Below are 25,127 nucleotides of genomic sequence, written 5' to 3'. Positions count from 1 at the left end.
TGTCATATTGTTAATTAGTTCATATTTGTTGAAACTGTTAAAACATTTAGTAGGAATTCCAATACAGAGCATTAAACATAGATAATGTATTATTCGCCGCTACAAAGATGATAGTACTTACACAATTAATGATCTCATATTAGATGTAGCCATTCATATCTTACCAGATGTTGTAAGTTATTGCTGTCTAACAATTTGATTGGCATTCAAAATTCAATAGCGTGTAGTATTTAAGTATAGTGCTACTGCAGAGCACGTGGTTATGCTGTATAGCTAATTTCTGATATGGGGTGAATCAATTGCTTTTTAAAAGGTTAATAAGGATAAGAATGTTGTTTTTCTGAATTGTCTCTCAATGAGATTTGAAGAACATTATTTTGTTTTAAACTGAAAAAAATGACTTTTAAAAAAAGTATTCGAATACGGATAAGGAATCGATGGAATAAATACAATTGAATCGTATGTTCTGTGGTTTTTTATTAATAAAAACAAACAGAAAGAAAAACTTCAACTGGATTAACTTGGAAACGAATTCTTAAAACTTTGTCACTAAATCGAAGACGTGATTGATAAGGTCTTTAATGTACTGTCATATAAAGATGTGATCGGGTGGAAAAGATACTTTTGACTGTAGTCAAGGACCGTTATCGTAATTAGATTTTTTCTATAACGGATTATAAAAATCTGTAGAAACAATTAATGGACAAGTATAGAAATTGTGAAGTGTAAATTCTACGTAACGATGGTCCATTAAAACGGTGGGAAAATGAATAGTTCACCAGATAATTTTGCCGACACTGCACAGTTGTTGCCAAACGAAACTTTCTATGAAGATCCGTACATGATGCCATGGTGGAGTCAACTTATTTTCCTTACTGCTTTTGTAATTTTGATAACTGTTGCTTTAGGTGGCAACCTAATTGTTATATGGATAGTCATGGCACACAAAAGAATGCGAACTGTGACAAACTACTTTTTAGTCAATTTGGCCGTGGCAGACACTTTAATATCTCTCCTGAACACACCATTTATTTCAGTATTTTTGTTGTATCAAAATTGGTGGTTTGGTGACTTGTGGTGTAAATTCGCAAATTTTGTGGCAATCTGTACCGTGTCAGCAAGTGTCCTTACCCTGATGGCAATCGCTATTGATAGGTAAGTTTTTCTTTTTTCTTTTCAAGATCCCCTAATCAAATGAAAGTAAAATGTTTTAATTTGATGTGAATAAAAGGAGGGTATATGTCAATGAGACAGTAGTCTAACGACAAAAACAACCCAAAGACAGCTAGAGGCATCAATACAGTATACAAATGTGCAATAAAATTGAGAATGGAAATGAGGAATCTGTCTAAGAGACAACAACCCGATCAAAGAGCAGAAAACAGCACAAGGCCACCAATGGGTCTTCAACACAGAGAGAAAATCTCGCAACCGGAGGCGGGCTTCAGCTGGCCCCTAAACAAAAATGTGTACTAGTTCAGTGAAAATGGACGTCACACTAAACTCCGAAACATATAACGTTAAATGAACTAATATTCAAGAATAAGAATACTTGTATCAACAGTACAATTATAATCTATGAAGAAAAGGGGAAATAGTTTTTCGACTCTGCCAACAGCAACAGTTATATTGATAAAGGACTGTTTAATTTTTGCTGTTACTATTACTACGCTGAATGCACATTTGAACTTTTCATCTTGGTGTAGCGCCATTTCAGCAGCACCTTCATATGAAGTATATATATCCCAGTTGATAAGATATTATATAGCTTCCGTACCAAGATTTCGTTGATGTAAGATTGCTGCTTACAAAAATGATACTGAACCATGGCTTCTTAATAGTACCATTTAAGTCACATCTTCGAAAACTTCACGAATGTATTGACCGTTAAAAAAACCACATTCGTAGCCACAATCTGTTCGTCTTTTCCTGGCTTATGACTTATTAACGAAATGACTAACAATCGCATTTTTATTGATCATGAGCAAAATGACTGAAGCCACGAGTAGGGCAGTAACATATCATTCTTCATAAGCCTCTGAGTTAATCATTTAGGTGTTTTATTTTGTTAGGTTTGTGCCCCAACTCCGTTTTGTAACGATGTAATGTTTTGGGAACTTGTTAATCCTTTCATCTCTTTCGACTGTGGTATTGAAGACATAATCTTTCGATCAGTTTAATTGAGGTCTGGAGCTGGCATGTCAGTAACTGCTAGTAGTCCTTTGTTAATTTATGTATCATTGTCATTTTGCTTAGTTTCTTCTGTTACCTATTCTGACATCGGACTCGGACTTCTTTTTAACTGAGTTTAACTGTGCGTATTGCTGTGTGTTTGTTTATTCTACATTGGCTAGAGGTATAGGGGGAGGGTTGAGATCTCACAAAACATGTGTTTGCACCTGTCCCAAGACAGGAGCCTCTGTACTTTGTTAGTCTTGTATGTTTTTTTAAATTTTAGTTCATTTATATGTTTCGGAGTTTAGTGTGACGTCCATTTTCACTGAACTAGTACACATTTTTGTTTGGGGGCTAGCTGAAGCCCGCCTCCGGGTGCGGGATTTGCTCGCTTTGTTGAAGACCCATTGGTGGCCTTTGGCTCTTTGATCGGTTTGTTCTCTCTTAGACACATTCCCTATTTCCATTCTCAATTTTATTGAAATTCTGCGACCGATGATTTTGATTGGTCCTTTGAATCTTCTAACTTTTGTATTGTTAACGGGCATAAATACTGTATGTTCACTGGTGTTAATATGTCTTTTGTTTGAGTTAAGCCATTTCAATTGATATTTTATAGTGTGTCTTTCTATGGTGTGATGTTACACTATTGTTTCAGATAAGGGTGAAGGTTTGGTACCATTAAAACGTTTAAACCCGCTGCAATTGTTTGCACCTGTCCTAAGTCAGGAATCTGATGTTCAGTAGTTGTCGTTTGTTGATGTGGTTCATAAGTGTTTCTCGTTTCTCGTTTTTTATATAGATTAGACCGTTGGTTTTCCCGTTTGAATAGTTTTACACTAGTAGTTTTTGGGGCCCTTTATAGCTTGCTGTTCGGTGTGAGCCAAGGCTCCGTGTTAAAGACCGTACTTTGACCTATAGTGGTTTACTTTTATAAATTTTGACTTGTATGGAGAGTTGTCTCATTGGCACTCATACCACATCTTCTTATATCTATACACTATCTAGACAATATATCACAAATCACATTACAAAGCTTGCATGATTTAAGATTCTTGTTAAATTCATATCAAACCCACGAATAAGTCCTTTATATAAGCTCTCTGTGGCAATTTAGTTCATTAGACGCGCTTATAAATACTTAATCAGTAACTTCAGCAATTTGTTTATATTAAAACTTTTGTTAAAGCCCTGAAACAAAAAGTGTTATACGGAATAACAAAAGACAAATATGAGACAGCAACCCAACAAAACAGCGTAATGACATCTATTATAGACTTCGAGTAATGATTTAACAGACACCGTTAATTTGTGTTGTTGGATTAATTAAAACTTAAATTGAGATCATGCCAACGATGCAGTTTTGTGGCAAAGTGAGTTAATCATTACAGTTGTAGAAAAAGGAAACGATAAACTTTAACGATGAATTTGTTTAAAGATGGTTGGATAAAAATTAAAGGGCTATTTGGACGCTCAATATCATTGCAGTTTCACCTTTGCTTATCAAGTATGTTAGTTAACAGTCTGTAAAAGAACCCAACCACGCCCTTTTGAAGTAAAAAAAAACCATCCACGCCCTATTGAGGAATGATATCTCAAATATTTCGTTGGAATCAACCCAAATAAATAATTCAGACCCTCTCTGTAATCGACTGTCCCACTCGCGAGCTCGAGGATATAGTCACCGTAGAGCATGGACTGTCACGGCGTTAATTTGGAACTGAAATGATTGTCATACAAATGGGAGGTTTGGCGCGCTGCAAAACATTGTTCAACATAAGACATAAATGAAAATAGTTTGATGGAATTGGTCAGAACTAGTCTGTATAATTATATGGAAACTGAATTTTGTAGAATTTACTTTGAAGTTTAGAAAATTTGTTATTCCCGTTTATTCTTGCAATCAATGAGAATACTTCTTAGGATATACACGAACTTTCAACTATAATTACTAGTAGAGATTAGACCTCTTAAGTTATTTTTGTTATTACATAATCCTTAAAGTGCAATGAATTTACTTGATTCAAGCGAGAAGCACAAGATCTAATCTATCGTAAACGGAAATAAATATCACTTATAACTTAAATGTAAGCCCAGACACAAAATGATTTTAGACGCATTATGACGTCACAGAGCCGTAATGAATATGTCATTACATTTTTATGCCCCCGCCGTAGCGGTGGGGTATTATTAGTTATCTTGGTGTAATCAGGGGTGTACAGAATTTTACACCGTTGTTGAAAATTCATGTAAAATTTCGTACACCCCTGATTACACCAAGATAACGAATTTATTTCTTATGAACAATTCCTTTACCTATTTTTTTAAACCGGGATGTAAAATTAAAAAATGCTAATGAAAAATTTCCAGTGTAACATTTTTTCAACGTCGATGTTGCTGCGCATTGTTAAATACTTTTTTTCTTTATTTTAGGGAAATTCAGATTTTTTTTTTTGTATTCTTTCGAATTATCGGGAAAAAAAATTAAAAAAATTTTTTTTTTTTTTTTTTTTACATTTTATTATTTTTTTTTTTACATTTTTTTTTTATTTTGGCAAAATATAATTTTTTTAAATTTTTTGGCAAAATTTTATTTATCCCGGGTTGAACAAGGGTGGGGTGTTATTTACACCGTGGTAATTAACCAATCAGATTGCAGTATTTATGCTGCATAAGAAATAATAAGTTTTACCCTTGTGCGTCTGTCCGCCCATCCGTACGTCCGTACGGCCGTCCCAAAATTGGTTTTCGCTCTCTAGCTTTAGTTTGCCTCGACCAAATGTTATGAAACTTATACACAATGCTTACATATGCTTACATATATTACCACAAAACACAGATCAAGTTTGAATTATGATGGCGTCACTTTTACCGTTCTAGAGTTATGCCCCTTTACAAATGGAAAATTGCTGAATTTTTCGTTTTCGTTCTCTAACTTTAGTTTATCTCAACCAAATGTTATGAAACTTATACATAATGCTTATTACCACAAAACACAGATCAAGTTTGAATTTGGGTAGCGCCACTTTTACCATTTTAGAGTTAAGGTCCTTTACAAATGGAAAAAATGCTTAATTTTTCGTTTCCATTCTCTAACTTTAGTTTGCCTCAACCAAATGTTATGAAACTTATACATAATGATTATTACCACAAAACACAGATCAATTTTGAATTTTGGTGGCATCACTTTTACCGTTCAAGAGTTATGTCCCTTTACAAATGGAAAAATTGCCAATTTTTTTGTTCTCTAACTTAAGTTTGCCTCAACCAAATGTTATGAAACGTGTACATAATGCTTATTACTACAAAACTCAGATCAAGTACAAATTTGGGTAGTGTCACTTTTACCGTTCTTGAGTTATGTCCCTTTATAACATTATATGCAAGCGGGGTCATCATCTGTGTCCCATGGACACATTCCAAATTTAGTTTTTACAGTTTAAATACAGTCAAAACTCAAAAAGGCTAACCCAATAAAATATCTTCTAAGAAAAGCTTGTGGGGAAAGATTTATTGTATAAGGTTGTTGGTGCATTATCCAAGTTTAAACATCAATAACCTCAAGAAAAATATGTTTCATAAATTAATCCCATAAAATTCTTTCAGATATTTTTCATTGATATTTTCTTTATTAGACTGACGATAAAGGTATTATGGAATAATATATTTTGATTTAAAATTATAACAATGTATTCAGAGTGATATCTGCCTTAAATATAAATTAAAAAAATGTAGGTAATCTTATGGTATATTTTATCAATATATTTTAGCCTTTAAACAAATCGGTCAGAGCGTTATTTAATTTTCTTTATATCTGACAAGAAAGATGGGCATTTTGATTTACAAAAATCAAGAAACCTAAACATTTTATTTTACTCAGCTTTCAAAAATCTTTCCCCATTGCACCTGTAATGAGTGGTATATGTACGTAGTAACAGAGTGTTTCATTCCATGACTAAAGAAAAAACTAATTGCTTGTTTAATTCCAGCAGCAAATATTGCATAGTATAGTTACATATTCTGGACAATAACGTTGTAATGTGATGTAGGGAAATCCTGCTTTGTACTAGACCGATAAGATGGTCTGTAACGTTCTAGCTCATAACGAGCAGTCTACAGGAAGATATGATATATTAATCTTACATTGACGCATACATTCTTTTAAAAATATAAACTGACCAGTCTTCCCTCTTATTTCTAAATTGTTCTAAGCTAGTCAAATAAGCATGAATACAATTTTCAATGATTTGGTTAGACGTGACGGGATATGGAACCCATGACCTATGCATTACATCAATTTGTTTTGTTAAGTTGTTTCTATTAACTGTTCGTGCTTTATATGTTCATCTAATTTCTGAATATTCTAAAAACATATAAGGTGCATTTATCTTGTAAAACACGAATGCAATTTTATTTCATATACATATAATTATTCCAAAATTCAAGAATACTTATATGATAACATTAGATATTTCATTTTCTAATTTGGAAAAGGATTTATATGAGAATAAAATCCCAAGAAATACTTTATAATAACCAATATAGTAATGGAAGAATGCTTTTAGTACATTTATAAAACTAATTATCATTAAGCAGTTGCCTGAAGACTTCATACGATACTTTAAGTGTAGGTGACACCTATAGCAAAACTGAGATAGTCCTGAGGATAGAATTAGATTAGCTTGGACTCTCAACGAAAAACTTTCGAAATAAAACTATCATCAAATTATACTATGCCAAATTAAGATTATATCATGTTATTTACTTTAAAAAAAATTGTACACACACAAATATGGGAGATGAATAACTTTTAAATAAAATATGAGATGAGGAATGTATGTTTAATACATACAAAAAATAAATATAAAATAAAACTTGGGATAGGAGTTGACTTTCTTGTTTTCTCCTTCTCGTTTTCTTGCTATATAAAAATACGGCTTGTTTACAGTGCATTCTATTATCTATGTTATCTCCACTTAAAGTCAAATTCAAGGGTTAGAAATCCAGAATGGCCACCATCGGATATACTTGGAACGGCACTTCCTGATATTTATCAATAATTACAACACAATCTGATAAAAATGTGCGCGTATAAATTATATATGACTGGTTAAGTCTCCCTAAACTTCTCTCATTCGTTGAACAATAAAGGGCGTGAACAATTCAAGATTATTACAAACAAACAATAGCATAGCATTTTTCATGGTAACATATAGGCTAATAACCAATGTTTCCTACAAAATACCACAATAGGCCCTGCGCTCCCTACCGTATATAAATTAAAACAAAACGAGTCTGAGCTACCGCTGCTGGTGGACTTTTAGCTCCCGAGGTAGTCATCAGCTCAGTATACACCATCAGTACTTCGGTAATGACATACCATTATACTCCTTTAAAATTCCCTGCTCATAAATCAAGAAATTATTAAGAAACTAAGGTTCACACTCCCTCAGGCAAAGTTGACCTTTATGAATTTGGCTCGGCTGCTTAGGTTTTTTTGTTGTCATAAAAATCCGAACGTTGCAGCGTATTCACGCATCCCTGGCTTTCAAATGTTTAGGTATGGACGTTCCTGATGATCAATATATAATCAGAAAATCGCTTCGAACGCATCAAATTTGTAAAATTTTCATTTCACTTAAAACATCATCTTCAGTGGCTGTTTTTGTTTATGTTTAATATTCGCTCATTACACAAGTTTGTGTAAATAAAATAATAAAATAATACTCTTGTAGCCCTCTCGATATCTTTTGGGTTTTAATTGAGCTTTTGAGTTTCTGTTACGACATTGAATATCTCCATTTATTTATGTACAATTTTCAACGCTCGAAACGTCCTTGCTATATAAAAACTTTGTTTATTCACTAGTATGTTATATAATGTAAGATACCTTCTCTTATAAGTCAAATTCAAGGTTTTACAGGATCGTAACCAACATTTTAGACCTCCGATCTACTTGCAGGATGTATCACCCTTTAGTTTTCTGTGATGTTTTGTCGACTGCTGTTTGTTTGTCAATTCGTCGTATTTCTTTTCTAGCATGGTTTGTTTCTTTTTCTTCGACTTTTGGTTTCTGCTTGCCCCTCGGCACATATATTATGCAAAATTAAGATAATATCATGTTATCTACTTCAAAATATTGAACACACACACATATGGGATATGAATTATTAGGAAACTAAGGTTCCAACTCCCTCTGGCATAGTTGACCTTTATGAATTTGGCTCGTCTGCTTAAGGTTTTTTTTCCATAAAACTCCGAACGTTGCAGCGTATTCACGCATCCCTGGCTTTCAAATGTTTAGGTTTGGACGTTCCTGATGATCAATATATAATCAGAAAATCGCTTCGAAGGCATCAAATTTGTAAAGTTTTCATTTCACTTTAAACATCATCTTCAGTGGCTGTTTTCTTTTGTCTGTTCGTCATTTCGTAGTATTTCTTTTCTAGCATGGTTTTGTCTCTTTTTCTTCGACTTTTGGTTTCAGCTTGCCCCTCGACACATGTATCGCCTCCCTCTGTTTTCTTGAATTACATTCATTGAATGGGAAAGGTTTAGAAAGGAATTACATGAACTAATAAAAATTGATTTTTATTATATCTGGTTGTTACATCTTTGCTTCGAAAATTTTGTGCATCTGACTTATACTTTTTTCTTGTGTTACTACATGTCTTGGCAATAATAATGGAAAAAAGAATCCGTTTTGTATACCAGAAAATACGATTGTTTATTAACACACATGGAATGTCTGTCGTGTTTTGCAAACACTCCTGCATTTCCTGAAAATACGCACTTCTGATTATTAAGTTTTGATACTATTTATTTACATTTAGGTAAAACCAAATATTGCTTGGACTATGTAAGCAATTGAATAGATTAAAAATAACATGGAATTGTTTTTTACTCAGTCGTTACATATTCGAGACTTAGTTTTAAGTTTAACGTTTGTACTTTCATTCGATACTTCAAGTACATTAAACGCTAGACTCAAGCTAGCAGCCACTCGCTAGCAGCCACTCCGCTAGCAGCCAGTTTTCAGGTATGTCTATAAACCCAAAAGTTGCATAAGATTCAAACTAACTAAAACTTTTTAATTTTATATTACCACTACAATATCTGTTTTAACTTCAATTTAGCCGTCGAAAACACTTTTCAATGAATTTGAAATTTCATTTCCTGATCAATATGAAAATTTCATTTCCTGTTCAATATTTTAAAACAAAAGTATGTGCTTTTAACATCGTGCGGGTGCTGCACGCTTTAAGACTTCACTTCAACTGTCAACACTGAAAAATGACATTATTTAAATGTTGCCTAAATTTTCTTGTTACATGGTATAGACTTTGCCATCAGAAAATGTTTGTGCGATATTGTGTGAAATAGCTTTCCATATTCTCGGCAAATAGTTCCTAAAAAGTAAAAATATTTCTACGCTACAAGAATACAAAGTTTAGTTCGTACTTTTAATACTTTCATGTCAAACAAATCTGTTTTAGCGAATCATTCTTTTTCAGTAACAGTGGGTTTCGCTTAGTTTTGATGATACGCAGGGTTTATTTTTAGTAATCAAAATATGGTGTGCAAGGACATAACTAATTAATTATATTACCAATTAAAAAAAAAAAAAATCCGTGCTATACCCCACCTGGATTTTTCAGTGAGTCCCAACTTTCATTTGCACCTAGTGTGGAAAAAAGTATTGCCGTAGGAAATTTTTTATTAACTTTTAAAGTTAGGGTGGGATAGGGGGTCGGACCCCAACTTTGGACCAATTTTAAAAAAAATCCGTGCTATACCCCACCTGCTGGATTTTTTAGTAAAGCATGTTATAGTTAATAAAAATTTTCCTACGGCAATACTTTTTTCCAAACTAGGTGCAAATGAAAGTTGGGACCCTTAGGCATGCTTGACTAAAATATAAAGGTGGGGTGTAGCACGGATTTTTTTTTAACAATCGGTGATATAGCTAATTAGTAATGTCCCTGCACACCATACTTTGATTACTAAAAATAATCCCTGCGTATCATCAAAACTAAGCGAAACCCCATGTTATAGAAAGAGAATGATTCGCTAAAACAGATTTGGCTGACATGAAAGTATTAAAGTACGAACGCAACTTTGAATTCTTGTAGCGTAGAAATATTGTTACTTTTTAGGAACTATTTTACAGGATGCCGAGAATATGGAAAGCTATTTCACACAATATCGAACAAAATTTTTCTGACGGAGAAGTCGATACCATGTAACAAGAAAATTTGGCCATATTTATATAATTTCATTTTGTAAGTGTTGACAGTTGAAGTTTTAAAGCGTGCAGCACGATGTTGAAAGCACATAATATTGTTTTTAAAATATTGAACAGGAAATGAAATTTCAAAATTCATTGAATTATGTTTTCGACTGCTAAATTCAAGTTAAAACAGATATTGTTGTGGTTATATAAAATAAAAACGTTTTAGTAAGTTTGAATCTTATGCAACTTTTGGGTTTATAGACATATCTGAAAACTGGTTGCTAGCGGAGTGGCTGCTAGCGAGTGGCTGCTAGCTTGAGTCTAGAACATTAAACCCATTTTTTTCTTTAAAAGTGGAAAAAATTAATCAACATTCTTCTGTTAATTTAACGCGATCAAATCACATCTAAACAGAATTTTAATAATCGGGGGAACAATGAAGTTCTTCCAAAAAAAAACACTCTCTTATCAATTAACTGTGCCATTTACCGAATATTTATATATCAAATGTGTATTTGCTATTAGTACATTCTATAGACTGACAGATAGTAATTTAGTTCAATCCATTCAAGATCAGTGATAGTTTATTTTTTATGATTTAATGCTGTTGTCAAGAAAATAACAGAGAATATCACCCTTGTCTCTTTTGTTTATTGAGAGGTCTTACGAGTTATGATTATGCGGTTGGATGAATGTTGTAGATAGCCAGGCTCATTACCAAAATGTATATGATTGATTGAATATTGATTGCTTAACGTCCATAATATCTGATAACTAAAGTGTAAAGATACAATAAACTCAAATTGTTAAGGACTGATTAATAAAAGTATGATTGATTAATTGTCGGTGTAAAACGGCACTTTCAGCACGCTTGGCTATATAGCGGCGGCTTCGGTGGGGGACGCCGCAGTAGCCAGAGAAAACCACGAACCTTCGGCAGGAAAGCCGGCATTTCCTAGTCAATTAAGATAAGGATCGAACGCACCTGCCACAAGGGAGGTTTGAAAAAAAACCTCAGTAATGACAGGCAAGTTGTCACTATGGATTACTTAGACTCTTAGTCACCGAGGCCCTTAATAAAAATGGGTTTTCTGTTCAACCTGTAGGAAGCATCATATCTATCATGCACATTACATGTAATCCTTTCACGTTCTGAAACTTATGAAAAAGACAAATTCAATCGAATATAGCTTTCGCACCAAAGTTCATACAAAGATCATTTTGGTCCATATGAAAGATAATTAATTGAATATTTCAAAAAATTTAATATGAAGAAAAATGTCTTTTTAAGTCACGTGTTAATTTTCCAAAAGTCACGTGATTTGCGGGAAAAATGTAAAAAAATACAAAATTCTTGCGGGGAAAAGTCGTGTAGAGACATTTTTATGCGCTATTAGGGTATTATAGTTTTGTTGTCAAAGCAATGACCCAATGTTGATAGAAACAGAAAATTGCCATAATGGTATAGAAACAGGAAATGTTCCTCGAAATGTTGATACCCATCTCATAGAAAATAACGGACTTCAACAGTTTTTTTCGTCCAACTCTAATCCCTGACACAAATTTCTGTCTAAATCATGTTCATTCAAGCAGCAAACAAAATTTAGCCTTAACAAGTAAAGATTCAATGAATTACCAATAATAACTTGGTTTTGTGGCCTATACTGGACTGTAGCAACGGAAAAAAAGGGGGGGGGGGGGTGTAATGAGGCACACAAATTCTTTTAAAACAAACATAAATCGTTCTTAATCTGATTTTTGCGTATATTGAGGACCCTTTTTTTAAAATAAAAGTTACATTAAATTTTGATACAGGAAATTATTTTTGTAACCTCCGGCTATGAGACTAGAACATGCAATCTTCCTGTTACGTGTTGGTTCAGCTATCCACTGCACCGCTGGAATACTTGGTCAAAATGATGAAATTTTAGTAGTTAACTCTACCATTAACGAAGTGAGAGAAAAAAAATCCAGCCTGTGTTCGTTTAGAAATTAAGTGTTGAGATAATATATAATTGTTGCCAATTCCATCATTTTAAGCAAAAATAGTAGGATATCATACTTTAGTCTGCCATTTTTTTCTTGACTTATGCCTGTTCCTTCATTTCAACAAAGGTGTTTTCAACATTACCATAAGCATGCACTTAAGAAACAATACTTTGTTACATCTATTTCAACTTCGCTAAAAAAAATCATGATATTTTGCGGGATTTTGTCTCTTTTTCAATTAATTCTGTAGAAAAGGACCACACATTTTGAGTGCATTTCAAGTTTATGATTGCTTTGGTACACTTTGAATCACTTATTTAACTTGTGAACGAGTTTTAATCATAATTTAATAGTATTCTCCCAAAATACACGGCACAGTTAATAAAAAAAAGTCAAATTGCCCCCGAAATCAATAGCATACTTTACCATACTCTATGGAAATATTGTGTTAAAATTATTTAAAAAAAACCGTTTTCACAGGAGAAAATCTTGTCAGTAAAAAGCGATTTGATATCAAACAGTACTTAATAGAAGTTTAAGACACAATGAATCACACAGCTGTGATATAGAATATTGATTTGAGCCCTCAATCACTGCTGTATGTAAACAAATGTCAAAGATTCAAGACTCAACGCAAACTACTCATTACTCGTGCTGTGTGGATGCAGTAGAATGTGTCCCCGTGCCTGTAGTGTATGCCCTTATATTTTTACAGTTAGGGTTTTTTGCTTGTGAGAGAGCTGTCTACATATTCCATTATATTAATGTTCTATTTCTTTTACTTATTAATTTCTGTGTCGTTTTGTCTCTTGTGGGGGGTTGTCTCATTGGCAATCATACCACGTCTTCTTTTTTATAGTTGCCTGAAAACTTAACCCATCAGTACGAGAGTACCGATAGGAACGTGAAGGGGTTAAGGACTATCATGAAGAATTTCAACAATATAAACGTTTTCCATCTGACAGATAAACTGTTGAGAGGTGATATAGTTATATTGGCTGCAATATCATGTCCAAGTACAAATAGACGAATAAGTAAGGATTGCAGTAAATACAGTCCAAACAATGTATTATAGAATCTATGATTGACCGATAGATTGTCGGTGCTTAACGCCACTTTCAGCATATTTGGCTATAGCAACAATTTTTTATTGGTGGAGAGAAATACTGACCTTGGGCGGGAAAATTGATAATCCCAGTTGAATCTAAGAAGGGATTATGTCTATATCGACAGATTAAGTGTACGAAAGTGTGATTATATATCAGCAGATTAAGCACTTTAAAGTTGGTTTTAATAACTGATTTTATGATACGGTATTATTATTATGGTTTTAATTGACCCTTTTTTTGTCATCAACACAGCACAAAATAGATTTTTATTCGCTGAATAGTCTAGGGTTAAATTGTTTTGTCTTAATCTACTGATCGAGAAAATAAAATAGTTTAATCCCGACATAATATGTTAATGAGCATGTTTTAATCAGGAATCTAGTAGTTGTCTTTAGTTATATCTTAGTTGTCTTTGTCCATTTCCAAAGTACATCACTGGACGTTTTAAGTAAGCAACACTCAACCAATCATTAAAGTGATGTACACTGTTGAATTGTTTAAGTTCGAGATCAAATTGTAAAATGCATGAAATGTAGACGATTTCTGTTTTAACTTTTTTTGCTGTGGACTGACAAGTTTAATTTTACAAAACGATTTTGCTAATTAATATGAATAAGGGGTAGAATTATTGATAGACAAAATGTAAAGTGTTGTTCTGAGCCGACCCTTCTTGATAATTTCAATACGAAAACTCAAGTCCAGATATGACTTAAACCGCACCTGCAGAATCCTTTATTTACAAGTCCAATTTGATAGATGCGGTTAACAAAATCCCAAACATTGTTTCAGAGAACTTTTTTGTGCTTGAATCACTGAAGTAAAACAACGCCAGAAACCTTAACTTGTTTACAATGTGAGATTCAAATAAAAAATAACTAGATTAACATAAACGGTACCAATTCTAATGCATCAGATGCGCATTTCGACAATTAATGCCTCTTCAGTGATGCTCGAGGCCAAAATATTTGAATATCCATAACCGAATACATATCAACCCAACAAGGACATACAGTATAGCAATTTTGCCCAAATCCAGATAAGGAATCATAAGGGTGATATATTCCTCAATTTCAAATAATTTAAAAATTTTATAGCAGCAATTAAAGTTTAATCAAACAATATCCGTATTTTCATTAGAAATCCTGCATATAGAAAAATGTGCACGGGTTCATTATTGATAGATTGGGTAAATCGAATCGCATTTAGTTTAGGTTAGTTAATATTTGTTTTATGACATACATACTACATAAACATTGTACGTTTTTTTCGAAAGTTAAGGGCAAGTTTGTCAAAATGAGTTTTCAGATTTCTGATACATGTTTTGACCCCTTCATACTATAATTGACCTACACAATACTTATACATCTATTAGTGCAGATTTGAAGACAAAAAAGGAAAAGAATCCGGTATAACTAACAAGAGAGTATTTAATTGTCTACTAACAGGATTATTGAAAATCAATGAAACGTACATTTGTATCCAAGAAGTTCAATAGCATTGACATACTTTTCTATGACTTACATGTATTTAAAAAAAATATATGCATTTTAACAAGGTGAAAATTCAATATTGTATATTATTATGTTTTATCAGAACTAAGCCTTTGTAAAGCTGATAAAAGGAACACTAGGTAGGCCTACAAAAGTCTATGAAGCCTTTGAGAAAAAATAGAATTCTTCGATAAATCGTGTCGTGCTTGATAAGAGCATAACAAAACCATTGGAACGAATGTAATAGATGTCTCACTGAAATGAAAGATGTCAAGTTCTTTTCTTCATTTATATTAAGATATGCCATACTTAATTCCTACGATAATCTCATAATAAAGCGTCTGCAACGAAGACAAACCTCATTGCATTTCGTGATAAACATTCCTATAAATATATATATATACATAACAAAAAGTATACTTTGACCTAAAATGCTTGACAGGCTGACATCTACAAAAGTGAGCAAAATGAAACATTGCATATTCAATACATTAAAATTAATAGCATACCAAAATTTCATGGTGTATTTCTGTAAGGAGTTCGTTTACGATATACATTGTACACTGTTTTGTCAATTGCATACTTACCGGCACGCTGAAATTATTTGCAAATGACTTTAATAGATGTATAAGTATTGTGTAGGTCAAATGTACAAAAAAGATAAAGTCGTGTGATGCGTTGATGTTGTTATTCGTTTTGGACTTTTTCGAATCATACAAATCGCCCGATTTGTATGATTCTAAAAAAAAGTCCAAAATGAATAAAACATCAACGCACCGCATGACTTTATCTTTTTTGTACATGACAAAAGAAGCTTACAAAAATAGCAACGACACAACCACTATCATTTTTAAAATAGATGAATATTTATCATATTTTACGACGATACTGAGATAAATGTAATCGATTGACAAGTCCTGAAAACCCGAGTTCATCTACAGTCTTGAGTCCGTAGAGATTTTGCTTGCTTTTGCGAAACAAGCATTTGATAAAAGAAGTTCAACTGCATGCATATTGCTCTGTTTTGAAATAAAGGTATTAGAAGAAATGAATATCAAAACTGAACGAAAATTGTAATATATTTAGTTTATAGTTTATGTTAGATTTGAATAAAAAAGATGTAGATATTTGTCAATGAAAGAGCAACCTAAAAATAACACAAAAACCAAAAGACAACCATAGGTTAACATATTGAAATGTATGGTTTCAAAAATTATTGAGAAACACGATTATTTCTGCACAAACGTATTTAATGTTTAGACTAAAAATGAGGAAGGGGGTACAACATACACGAAAAGTGGAAAATGTACGGAGGGAACATAATTGAAAAATATATTTTTTAATTACTGAAAAAGAGATTAATGGAAACATAATAAAAAGATTACTTACTATACCGCGTGATTGGCGTGAATGTAATTTTGACAAGTCAGCATCTTAACTGTAAGATAAGTTTTAGGGTATAAAGTCGTTTTAAAATATTCTAAGAATTAAAAGAGGAGAAGAACAACAATGAGGACAAACAATAGTTCACAAAGCATCAAATGACAAATACATTCAAGCACCAGCCTACTTAAATGGATTTATTATAGCGTTACTTTTTTTGCTCTTTCACATCTGATTCTGTGTCAAATAAATAATCTCCTGCAACACGTCAGTAAGAAGGACACAATTGTACATTTACATTTGCAGTAATTATTATACAGATTTATATTGTATCCATATCTTTTGATGACACAATAGCATGTCTCATAAGTGAATCTGATTATGAAAATCCTTTTCTGTCGCACTATCCCTAAAGACAAATAACATTGTAATGAAAAGACAATTATTCTAGGGAAACCTGTTTTTCTTTGCTATTAAAGTTGAAAAGAATGCCTCAATAGGATTCATTTGCAACCTTCCTTGATAAATTAATATCGGATTGTTGCGTCTGGATTTTACTAGCCGTTTTCCAACATTTTCCTACTTGTTAAAAAATACTGAAATTCCCATATGACACTCTTTATTAGTTTGTTTAATCATTATACTAAAAGCATAAGATTGTCATCAATATCAATGGAAATGATAATAAAAATGTTATGACAAAAATTTATAAATCAAAAACCTTCCCGTATTTTGCGCAGATAACGAGTTTATTTACTGTTAGATTAAAAAACAATTTTTTTTTTAATCTATGTACAGTTGAAAAGTCTCCTTGCAATGTGCACTAAACTATGCATGCAGAACGCAGTTGTGAATCGTGATTAAATTTTCATTATGTATGCTTTTCAAATTTTAACTTAAAAAATAATAGTAATTAGGTATATACCAGTTTGATGAGATGCTGATAATGGATTTGTATATAATGATACTTTTTCGTTGTTATACAGCATTTTTACATTTGTACCAATCAAAATTGACATAATTTTGGACTTATTTGACAAGACATGTTAGGGTCCCAATCCATATACTAAACAATCCTTATTCCTAAACCTTACCCCTACCCATAACTAAGTTTAACCCTAACACTAGCCCTTACCCTTACATAGAACACCACTAACCTAACCGGAGTAACCATAAAAGAACCCTTAACCAAAATTATACAGCTGTATAAAAAGACCTCTAAAGTAAAAGAAGGCCAATTATTTTATATTTTACCGTAGAATCTCTATCGTTTATTAATATGATGATGAAGAGAGAGAGAGAGCATGTTATTAAACCTGCATTAATCTGATTTATTGCATTCACCCCTTTTATAAAAGTAATAAAGCAATTTATAAACCATTATCGCGGTGAAATAGTTAAAATTACTTCATTTTAGATTGAACTTCTAGTTCTTGGTAAAACATCAGTAGAATTGTTGAAAATTAGTAATGTTAGAATTGTTACAGTCATGACATTTCAATTAGAAACTAATGTAAGGCAATACTAAATGACCTTACTTTAGTTCTGTTAAAAATTATTCAACTGTTAAGTTCAAAGATGCCGACGGTAATACGGAAAATCATTTTCTGGTATATGTTACAGTTTACGAAATGTAATTACATTAAATCTAATACTGATGGACTAAAAAATCCAATGGTGGTATACATGTATGACCGAAGGTCCGAAGCCACTCATAAAATGGCAAAACAACAAAAGAAATGCCCATTTAGATTTGGCTAACTTAATACAGACTTAACGTGGATTGGTATTGCGGTTGATGCATACATATCAGAAGACGCCTCCTCTGTCGACGCATGTGGTCTCGCTCCTTTTTGGAGTTCATGCTATTTCCTAAGTTTTTGCTTTGCCAATCATAACATGTTTTGTATGAATATCTTTTACTATTTGACTGTAAAACTAATGGAAACGTTTAAGTGTGGTTGTACCTTGATTTATTTCTTCTTTGTGGATTTATGAGATTTGAACATCGATAAAGTATTGTTGCCTCTAATTTATCATCATAATAAATAAGCAAACCAGACTATCTCTACTTTAAAGCGCTATGGTAAAAAACATATTGGTGCATGTAATGCGCATTTCACTGTCTCAATTCTTTTCGGCATATATATTGATAGTCACATGGTTGTAATGAGCCAATCACAACATGTTTTGTATGAAAACCTTTTTCAATTTGACTGGAAAACCATAGGAACCGTTTAAGGTGTGGTTTTACACATTTGTGGGTAGTACTTCGGTCAAATTAATATCCACAAGCAAAATACAGTTTAGCATTTCTATTTATTTGATAGAGCGTACAACGGTAATATGATTTCAATTCAAAACAAAATTGCAAAGAAAGGTGCAATTCAAGTAATTTTGTGGACTAATAAGTCTTAGTATGCGTGAGATTGTATTAAGATGATATCTAAATTATTATAAGCATAGGATTATCCATAATACTGATATTACGCCCATCTGTCTTCATTGTTGTCAAATAACTCTTTACCGATATGATTACCGATTAATTAATCATTGTAGGGTGTTTAGCTTTGTACTTTAAACACTAAGTAATTAGGCCAGTTATTATCCTTAAAAAAATAAGGAAATAAAACTTAAAGTTGATGAATTAACAAAGAAAAAGTTTTCCTTGATAGTCACTGGCATAATAATGGTAAAGATTCATTTAAAAGAAGTTGTATTTACCGCAAATTCGTCTACAGTACATATCTTAAATAGGTACACATTGGGTTAATCTCTATCCTTTAGTTTTCCGTGCAAGTTTTGAACTGAAATGTAGTAAGATTTATTTGGGGTTTCTGTATGGTCCCTTTAATTCTCTGCATTAGGCATTACAACTATTTGACATGCTGCGAATCTGATGGTGGTTGAGCGTCTACTTGTATATCGATTGCTACTACTTTTTCGACGTGGTTTCCTTGTTGTGTTTTGTTCCAGGGAGGTAATGTCGAGTAGTTTTTACTTCGATATTTATAAAATTAACATGATTCTTCAATTGCAAATTCGCATATTTTAAAGTGTGCGCTTTATTAAATACGACTCTATCCTATGGCAAATACTCTATTACCCTTCACGGAGACGCTTGATCAAGTGTGCGCTTTATTTAATACGGATGGTTGTTATGTACAAGACGTCATAGTTTATTACTTTGAATTTGAAATTTATTAGACAGTAAAAGCAGAACATTCAGTATAATAAATTAGATAACACATATCTGAGAGGGTGATAGAGCAGATTGTTATCCCTCGAAAAGACATTGTCAACCTTGGCTTCGCCTCAGTTGACAATGTTTTCTCGGGGTAACAATCTGCTCTATCACCCTCTCAGCTATCTGTTATTTATATAGTGTGACATAAGTAGGTATCATATGTTATAAAAAAATTGAAAAAAATTAAGACGAGACTAATAATTAATTATATGTTATTAGAAATGCACTTGCTTAAATTATTGAATATCTTAATCTGAAAGATGTATTCCAAATAATAACTATAATAGTAATAGACCTATCAGTCTTCATGAATGAACCAATTTGTGATGTTGCCAGCGGAAATAACTTTTACACATCTTTGTTAGATTCATGACATGCATGCATAATTAAGCAGGATGGTACCTCAAAACAACCAAGCTTTGCCATATTTTGTTCATTTGCAAAAAAGTAGATTAATTAATATATACTCTCTTTTATCGTTTTGGTCATGACAGAGATTGATAGGAATAATGTCACCACTTGACAAAAGTAAAAAAAAAAAAAAAAAAAAAAATATGATATAATGATTTTTATCGGTACGGATTATTTTGTTAATTCAATATACATATAATTATTTTCACCAAAATGAATTTATACAATTTGTTTTTGAACCCATTTTAATCTCAAAACAAGTACATTAATCAATATTTTTAATAAAACTGGAAATTTCAATATTTATTCATTTAAATACAATGATTATTTAAGAAAGTTCAAGAAACGTCTATCGTAGATTTAGCTTCTATCCACCTGAAATTAATAACATATATTCTTATAGTCAAACCATTGTAGAGCAATCTGAACCGTGCAGTTACCTTACAACGGTTAGGAGTGTTAAAGCCTGTTTTGAATTGAATGTTCCTAAAGATTTGTATGTATATATTCCTTCCAATCTTTTATTATCGAACGTTCTAGTGACAGTTATTTTGAAACAAGCTGTCTGTGCATCAAATTAAGTGCCGCGATATATTCATTAAAGAAACCATCGTGAATGGTTCTCATTTATACACGCATGATAATTGAGTTTGAAAAGTACTTTATATTATTAAGATCCCAATTTTGCTCATCAGTTCCAAATAAAAATTAAGTTATGTACATATAAAGCTTTCCCAATGCAATCTTATGTTCTGTAAAACTACTTCGTCCAAGGACATTGCTTATCTAGACAGAGTCATTACTTTATATGTTCGGTAAAACTACTTCGTTCAAGGACATTGCTTATCTAGACAGATTCATTAATTTATATGTTCTGTAAAACTACTTCGTCCAAGGACATAGCTTATCTAGATAGAGTCATTACTTTATATGTTCTTAAAAAACTACTTCGTAGGACATTGCTTATCTAGATAGAGTCATTACTTTATATGTTCTGTAAACTACTTCGTTCAAGGATATTGCGTATCTAGATAGAGTCATTACTTTATATGTGTTGTAAAACTACTTCGTCCAAGGACATTGCTTACCTAGATAGAGTCATTACTTTATATGTTCTGTAAAACTACTTTGTTCAAGGACATTGCTTATCTAGATAGAGTCATTACTTTATATGTGTTGTAAAACTACTTCGTCCAAGGACATTGCTTACCTAGATAGAGTCATTACTTTATATGTTCTGTAAAACAACTTTGTTCAAGGACATTGCTTACTTAGATAGAGTCATTGCTTTATATGTTCTGTAAAACTACTTTGTTCGAAGACATTGCTTATCTAGATAGAGTCATTACTTTATATGTTCTGTAAAACTACTTTGTTCAAGGACATTGCTTATCTAGATAGAGTCATTACTTTATATGTTCTGTAAAACAACTTTGTTCAAGGACATTCCTTATTTAGATAGAGTCATTGCTTTATATGTTCTGTAAACTACTTCGTTCAAGGACATAGCTTCTCTAGATAGAGTCATTACTTTATATGTGTTGTAAAACTACTTCGTCCAAGGACATTGCTTACCTAGATAGAGTCATTACTTTATATATTTTGTAAGCTACTTCGTTCAAGGACTTTGCTTATCTAGATAGGACTCATTTTAGAACTAAATGGTGCCGTTCTCGTATCTTATTGGAAAAATCTATATCGAATTATACTCGGAATGTCAATCAAAATCCATATTTGCTCCTTAATGTTATCTTCGTTCAAGGATATTGCGTATCTAGATAGAGTCATTACTTTATATGTTCTGTAAACTACTTCGTTCAAGGACATTGCTTCTCTAGATAGAGTCATTACTTTATATGTGTTGTAAGCTACTTCGTTCAAGGACTTTGCTTATCTAGATAGGACTCATTTTAGAACTAAATGGTGCCGTTCTCGTATCTTATTGGAAAAATCTATATCGAATTATACTCGGAATGTCAATCAAAATCCATATTTGCTCCTTAATGTTATCTTCGTTCAAGGATATTGCGTATCTAGATAGAGTCATTACTTTATATGTTCTGTAAACTACTTCGTTCAAGGACATTGCTTCTCTAGATAGAGTCATTACTTTATATGTGTTGTAAAACTACTTCGTCCAAGGACATTGCTTACCTAGATAGAGTCATTACTTTATATATTTTGTAAGCTACTTCGTTCAACGACTTTGCTTATCTAGATAGAGTCATTACTTTATATGTTTTGTAAAACTACTTCGTCCAAGGACATTGCTTACCTAGATAGAGTCATTACTTTATATATTTTGTAAGCTACTTCGTTCAAGGACTTTGCTTATCTAGATAGGACTCATTTTAGAACTAAATGGTGCCGTTCTCGTATCTTATTGGAAAAAATCTATATCGAATTATACTCGGAATGTCAATCAAAATCCATAATTGCTCCTTAATGTTATCTTGTAGTTACGTTTTATTTCATTCCAAGTAAGACCATGTCATGTATTTGAAATGACAACTTTTAAATTCAACTGTAACCAATAAAGTCTGAAAAAAATCATTTTAAATTCAGGAATGTATCTCCATCATTCTTTGATTCCTTGTCCAGTTTTATCTATACGTTTTGTTTTTTTCCGGTTATATCAGCTCTTTATGGTTTGTATTAGGTTTTCAAATATGCATTCCAGGGATTGTATGTCCTATTATGATTCCCTTGATAGAAGGTTCTGCTCACAATGAAGCTATTAAACCAAGAGTTCCAAGTGGTGGATATGAAATCATTCCTTTGTAAATTTTACGGACGCCATCATGAGTTGGTTGACCGTTGTGAAACATCAGTTTCACGGATGACGACGGATATGCTCCGATTGTCGTAACTACCATCTCGTCTTCTTCCTCCTGAATGTGATCTGCCGAATTAAACTTGTTACTGGATTTGTACTTGAATGAGCAAAACGACGGGTGCCACATGTGGAGCAGGATCTGCTACCCTTCCGGAGCACCTGAGATCACCCCCGGGTTTTGGTTGGGTTCGTGTTGCACAGTCTTTAGTTTTTTATGTTGTGTTTTGTGTACCGTTGTTTATGTTTTGGTCTTTTTCTTTGTATGCCATGGCGTTGTCAGTTTGTTTTCTACTTGTGAGTCTCTTTTGGCCTCCAGTATCACTGATGAGCCATTAATTGTCAAAATGTGCATCTGATAAAGTAAAGTAATATCATTAAATTAACGTTAATGTTATTAATTTAAACTACTAGAAAATATTGTCTGGAACAACACTCACAATAAGTTGGTGGCTATCTCTAGTTATTGAAATAAATCTATCCTTCTAAAACTATACCTAGTTGTTAATTTTAACGTAGAGACTCATTCTTTCATTGCTATTAGTAACACATTGAAAGTCTCTGTACCACCTATGTTACAAATGTTTGAATACAATGTATACTCATAATCATTTTCGAGTTTTCGATGAAGTCGGATATTTCTTTTTGCTTGATTGTTCTTTTAAATTGTTTCTGCATCTAATAATATATATAACGCTAACTAAAACTTTGCTGGTGTATAAATCAAGGTACAATAATAAAAATTTCGCATTTTGCGTCGAACGAGTACTACATGTACTTTCTTGCAAGGGTAATGCGTTTTTTAAATTATCGTTTTAGTGTCACTTTGATTATACAGAAAGGGATAATGATTTACTAGTATACATTCCAATTGAGGGTGTAACATATGTTAAATATTCTTAGAATGAAATTCGTATACTCTGTCGAAACTTAATTTGGATTCCTGTTATCATCGTGGTTGTTTGATTCCATAACTTCATGCATTCAAATTGGTTTGAGTAAAACACATTTCATGAACACCTGATTATGCTTCTACAATAAAGTAGACACTCCTTATATGTATTTGCATTCTTCCATTAAGGTCCACGTTTACGTGATCACCGTACATGTGATTGTGGAAAAAATATGGCTGACCATGTGACGTTTTTTTTGTACATTTAACATTATTTTTGTTCCTTTTTCTTTTACGAATCCTGTCAAATAAGTCAGATGGTCTTTTTATCAATAAACAATCAGTTTTGTAAAGTTAGTATATGATCCAGAACAATTATTGTCACTTCTAGTTGGTTTATAACCTGACGAGCTCCGCTATGAGACATATCATCATTTACCTATGGTTAGTCAGTTACAAGTTACTGTCATCTTCATTTGCAACCTTCAATATTGAAAAAAAAACCAAAAAACTAATGGTAAACTATTTGTTCTAATCCAGACATTTTTTCATTAAACTATTCTAGCTGTCTTAGATTAAAGTTAAGACTGCTTTTCAGCCAGGGTTGTTTTTGAATGAGAGACAAGAAGAAAAGTCTATAACATCATTATTCACATGTTTTATATAACGAAATATTTGTCGTTAAATGTAATATTTCTTAGGACCATATCAAATTATCACGATAAGTGTATGAAATGACACTCTAACCTCACTTTTTGAAAGCGTATATCAAAACGTATTGATTGGTAACATTTAACAACGTCCCAAACAACGAATGTCCAACCAATGACGTAGCGGTGTCTTGATTTTGGTGTACAAATAATAAAGTTATTCGCAATCCTTTAGATTTTGAAATGGAGATTTGTCAGGAGTTTATTTATTTCACGAATTGGATGGAATCAATTTGGCTAAGATTTTTTGTTCCCCTTCTACATATGATCCTCAACATTAACATACTTTGTAATAGCTTTTTCACAAGCCTTTAGAAAAAATTTGCATATTGGAGTTTAATGAATGAGACTAAAATTTAGGATATCACTTGCAGAAACTGACAGCTATATTTGTTCTATTGGTCTTTTTAACAGTTTCCAGAGAACTATTGCATATGTCATGTATGATATAATTCGAAATAATCAGCCTCAGACATACATGTCAGCTTGAGAAGACATTTCAATTTAAAAAGTTGCCTACAACAATCATGTAAATAAGTAAACGCCAGACAGCTTACATTTTAGAAAAGAACTTGCCGAGAAAGACAAACAATGTGTAACGTAATCATATAGGTGGTGTTTATTTTAACTAAAATCATAGTGCGTTTCGATTGCA

The 25,127-nt window shown here is 32.4% G+C and overlaps 1 protein-coding gene across 1 annotated transcript in view; it reads left to right on the top strand.

The window, feature by feature from the left end:
• The first annotated feature begins 268 nt into the window (after positions 1 to 268).
• Positions 269 to 25,127, top strand: part of LOC127708457 (tachykinin-like peptides receptor 99D) — a 60,313-nt gene continuing 35,454 nt past the window's right edge. Inside the window, exon 1 of the mRNA XM_052213325.1 lies at positions 269 to 1,155. Coding sequence (XP_052069285.1) covers positions 767 to 1,155 — 389 coding nt within the window. The 5' untranslated portion in view covers positions 269 to 766. The remainder of the gene's footprint in view (positions 1,156 to 25,127) is intronic.

The sequence above is a fragment of the Mytilus californianus genome, unplaced genomic scaffold (assembly GCF_021869535.1).
Source record: "Mytilus californianus isolate M0D057914Y unplaced genomic scaffold, xbMytCali1.0.p SCAF_7, whole genome shotgun sequence".
In the NCBI taxonomy this organism is placed as follows: Eukaryota; Metazoa; Mollusca; class Bivalvia; order Mytilida; family Mytilidae; genus Mytilus; species Mytilus californianus.
Note: the sequence above shows the minus strand (reverse complement) of the source record. Positions and strands in the feature narration are given on the sequence as shown.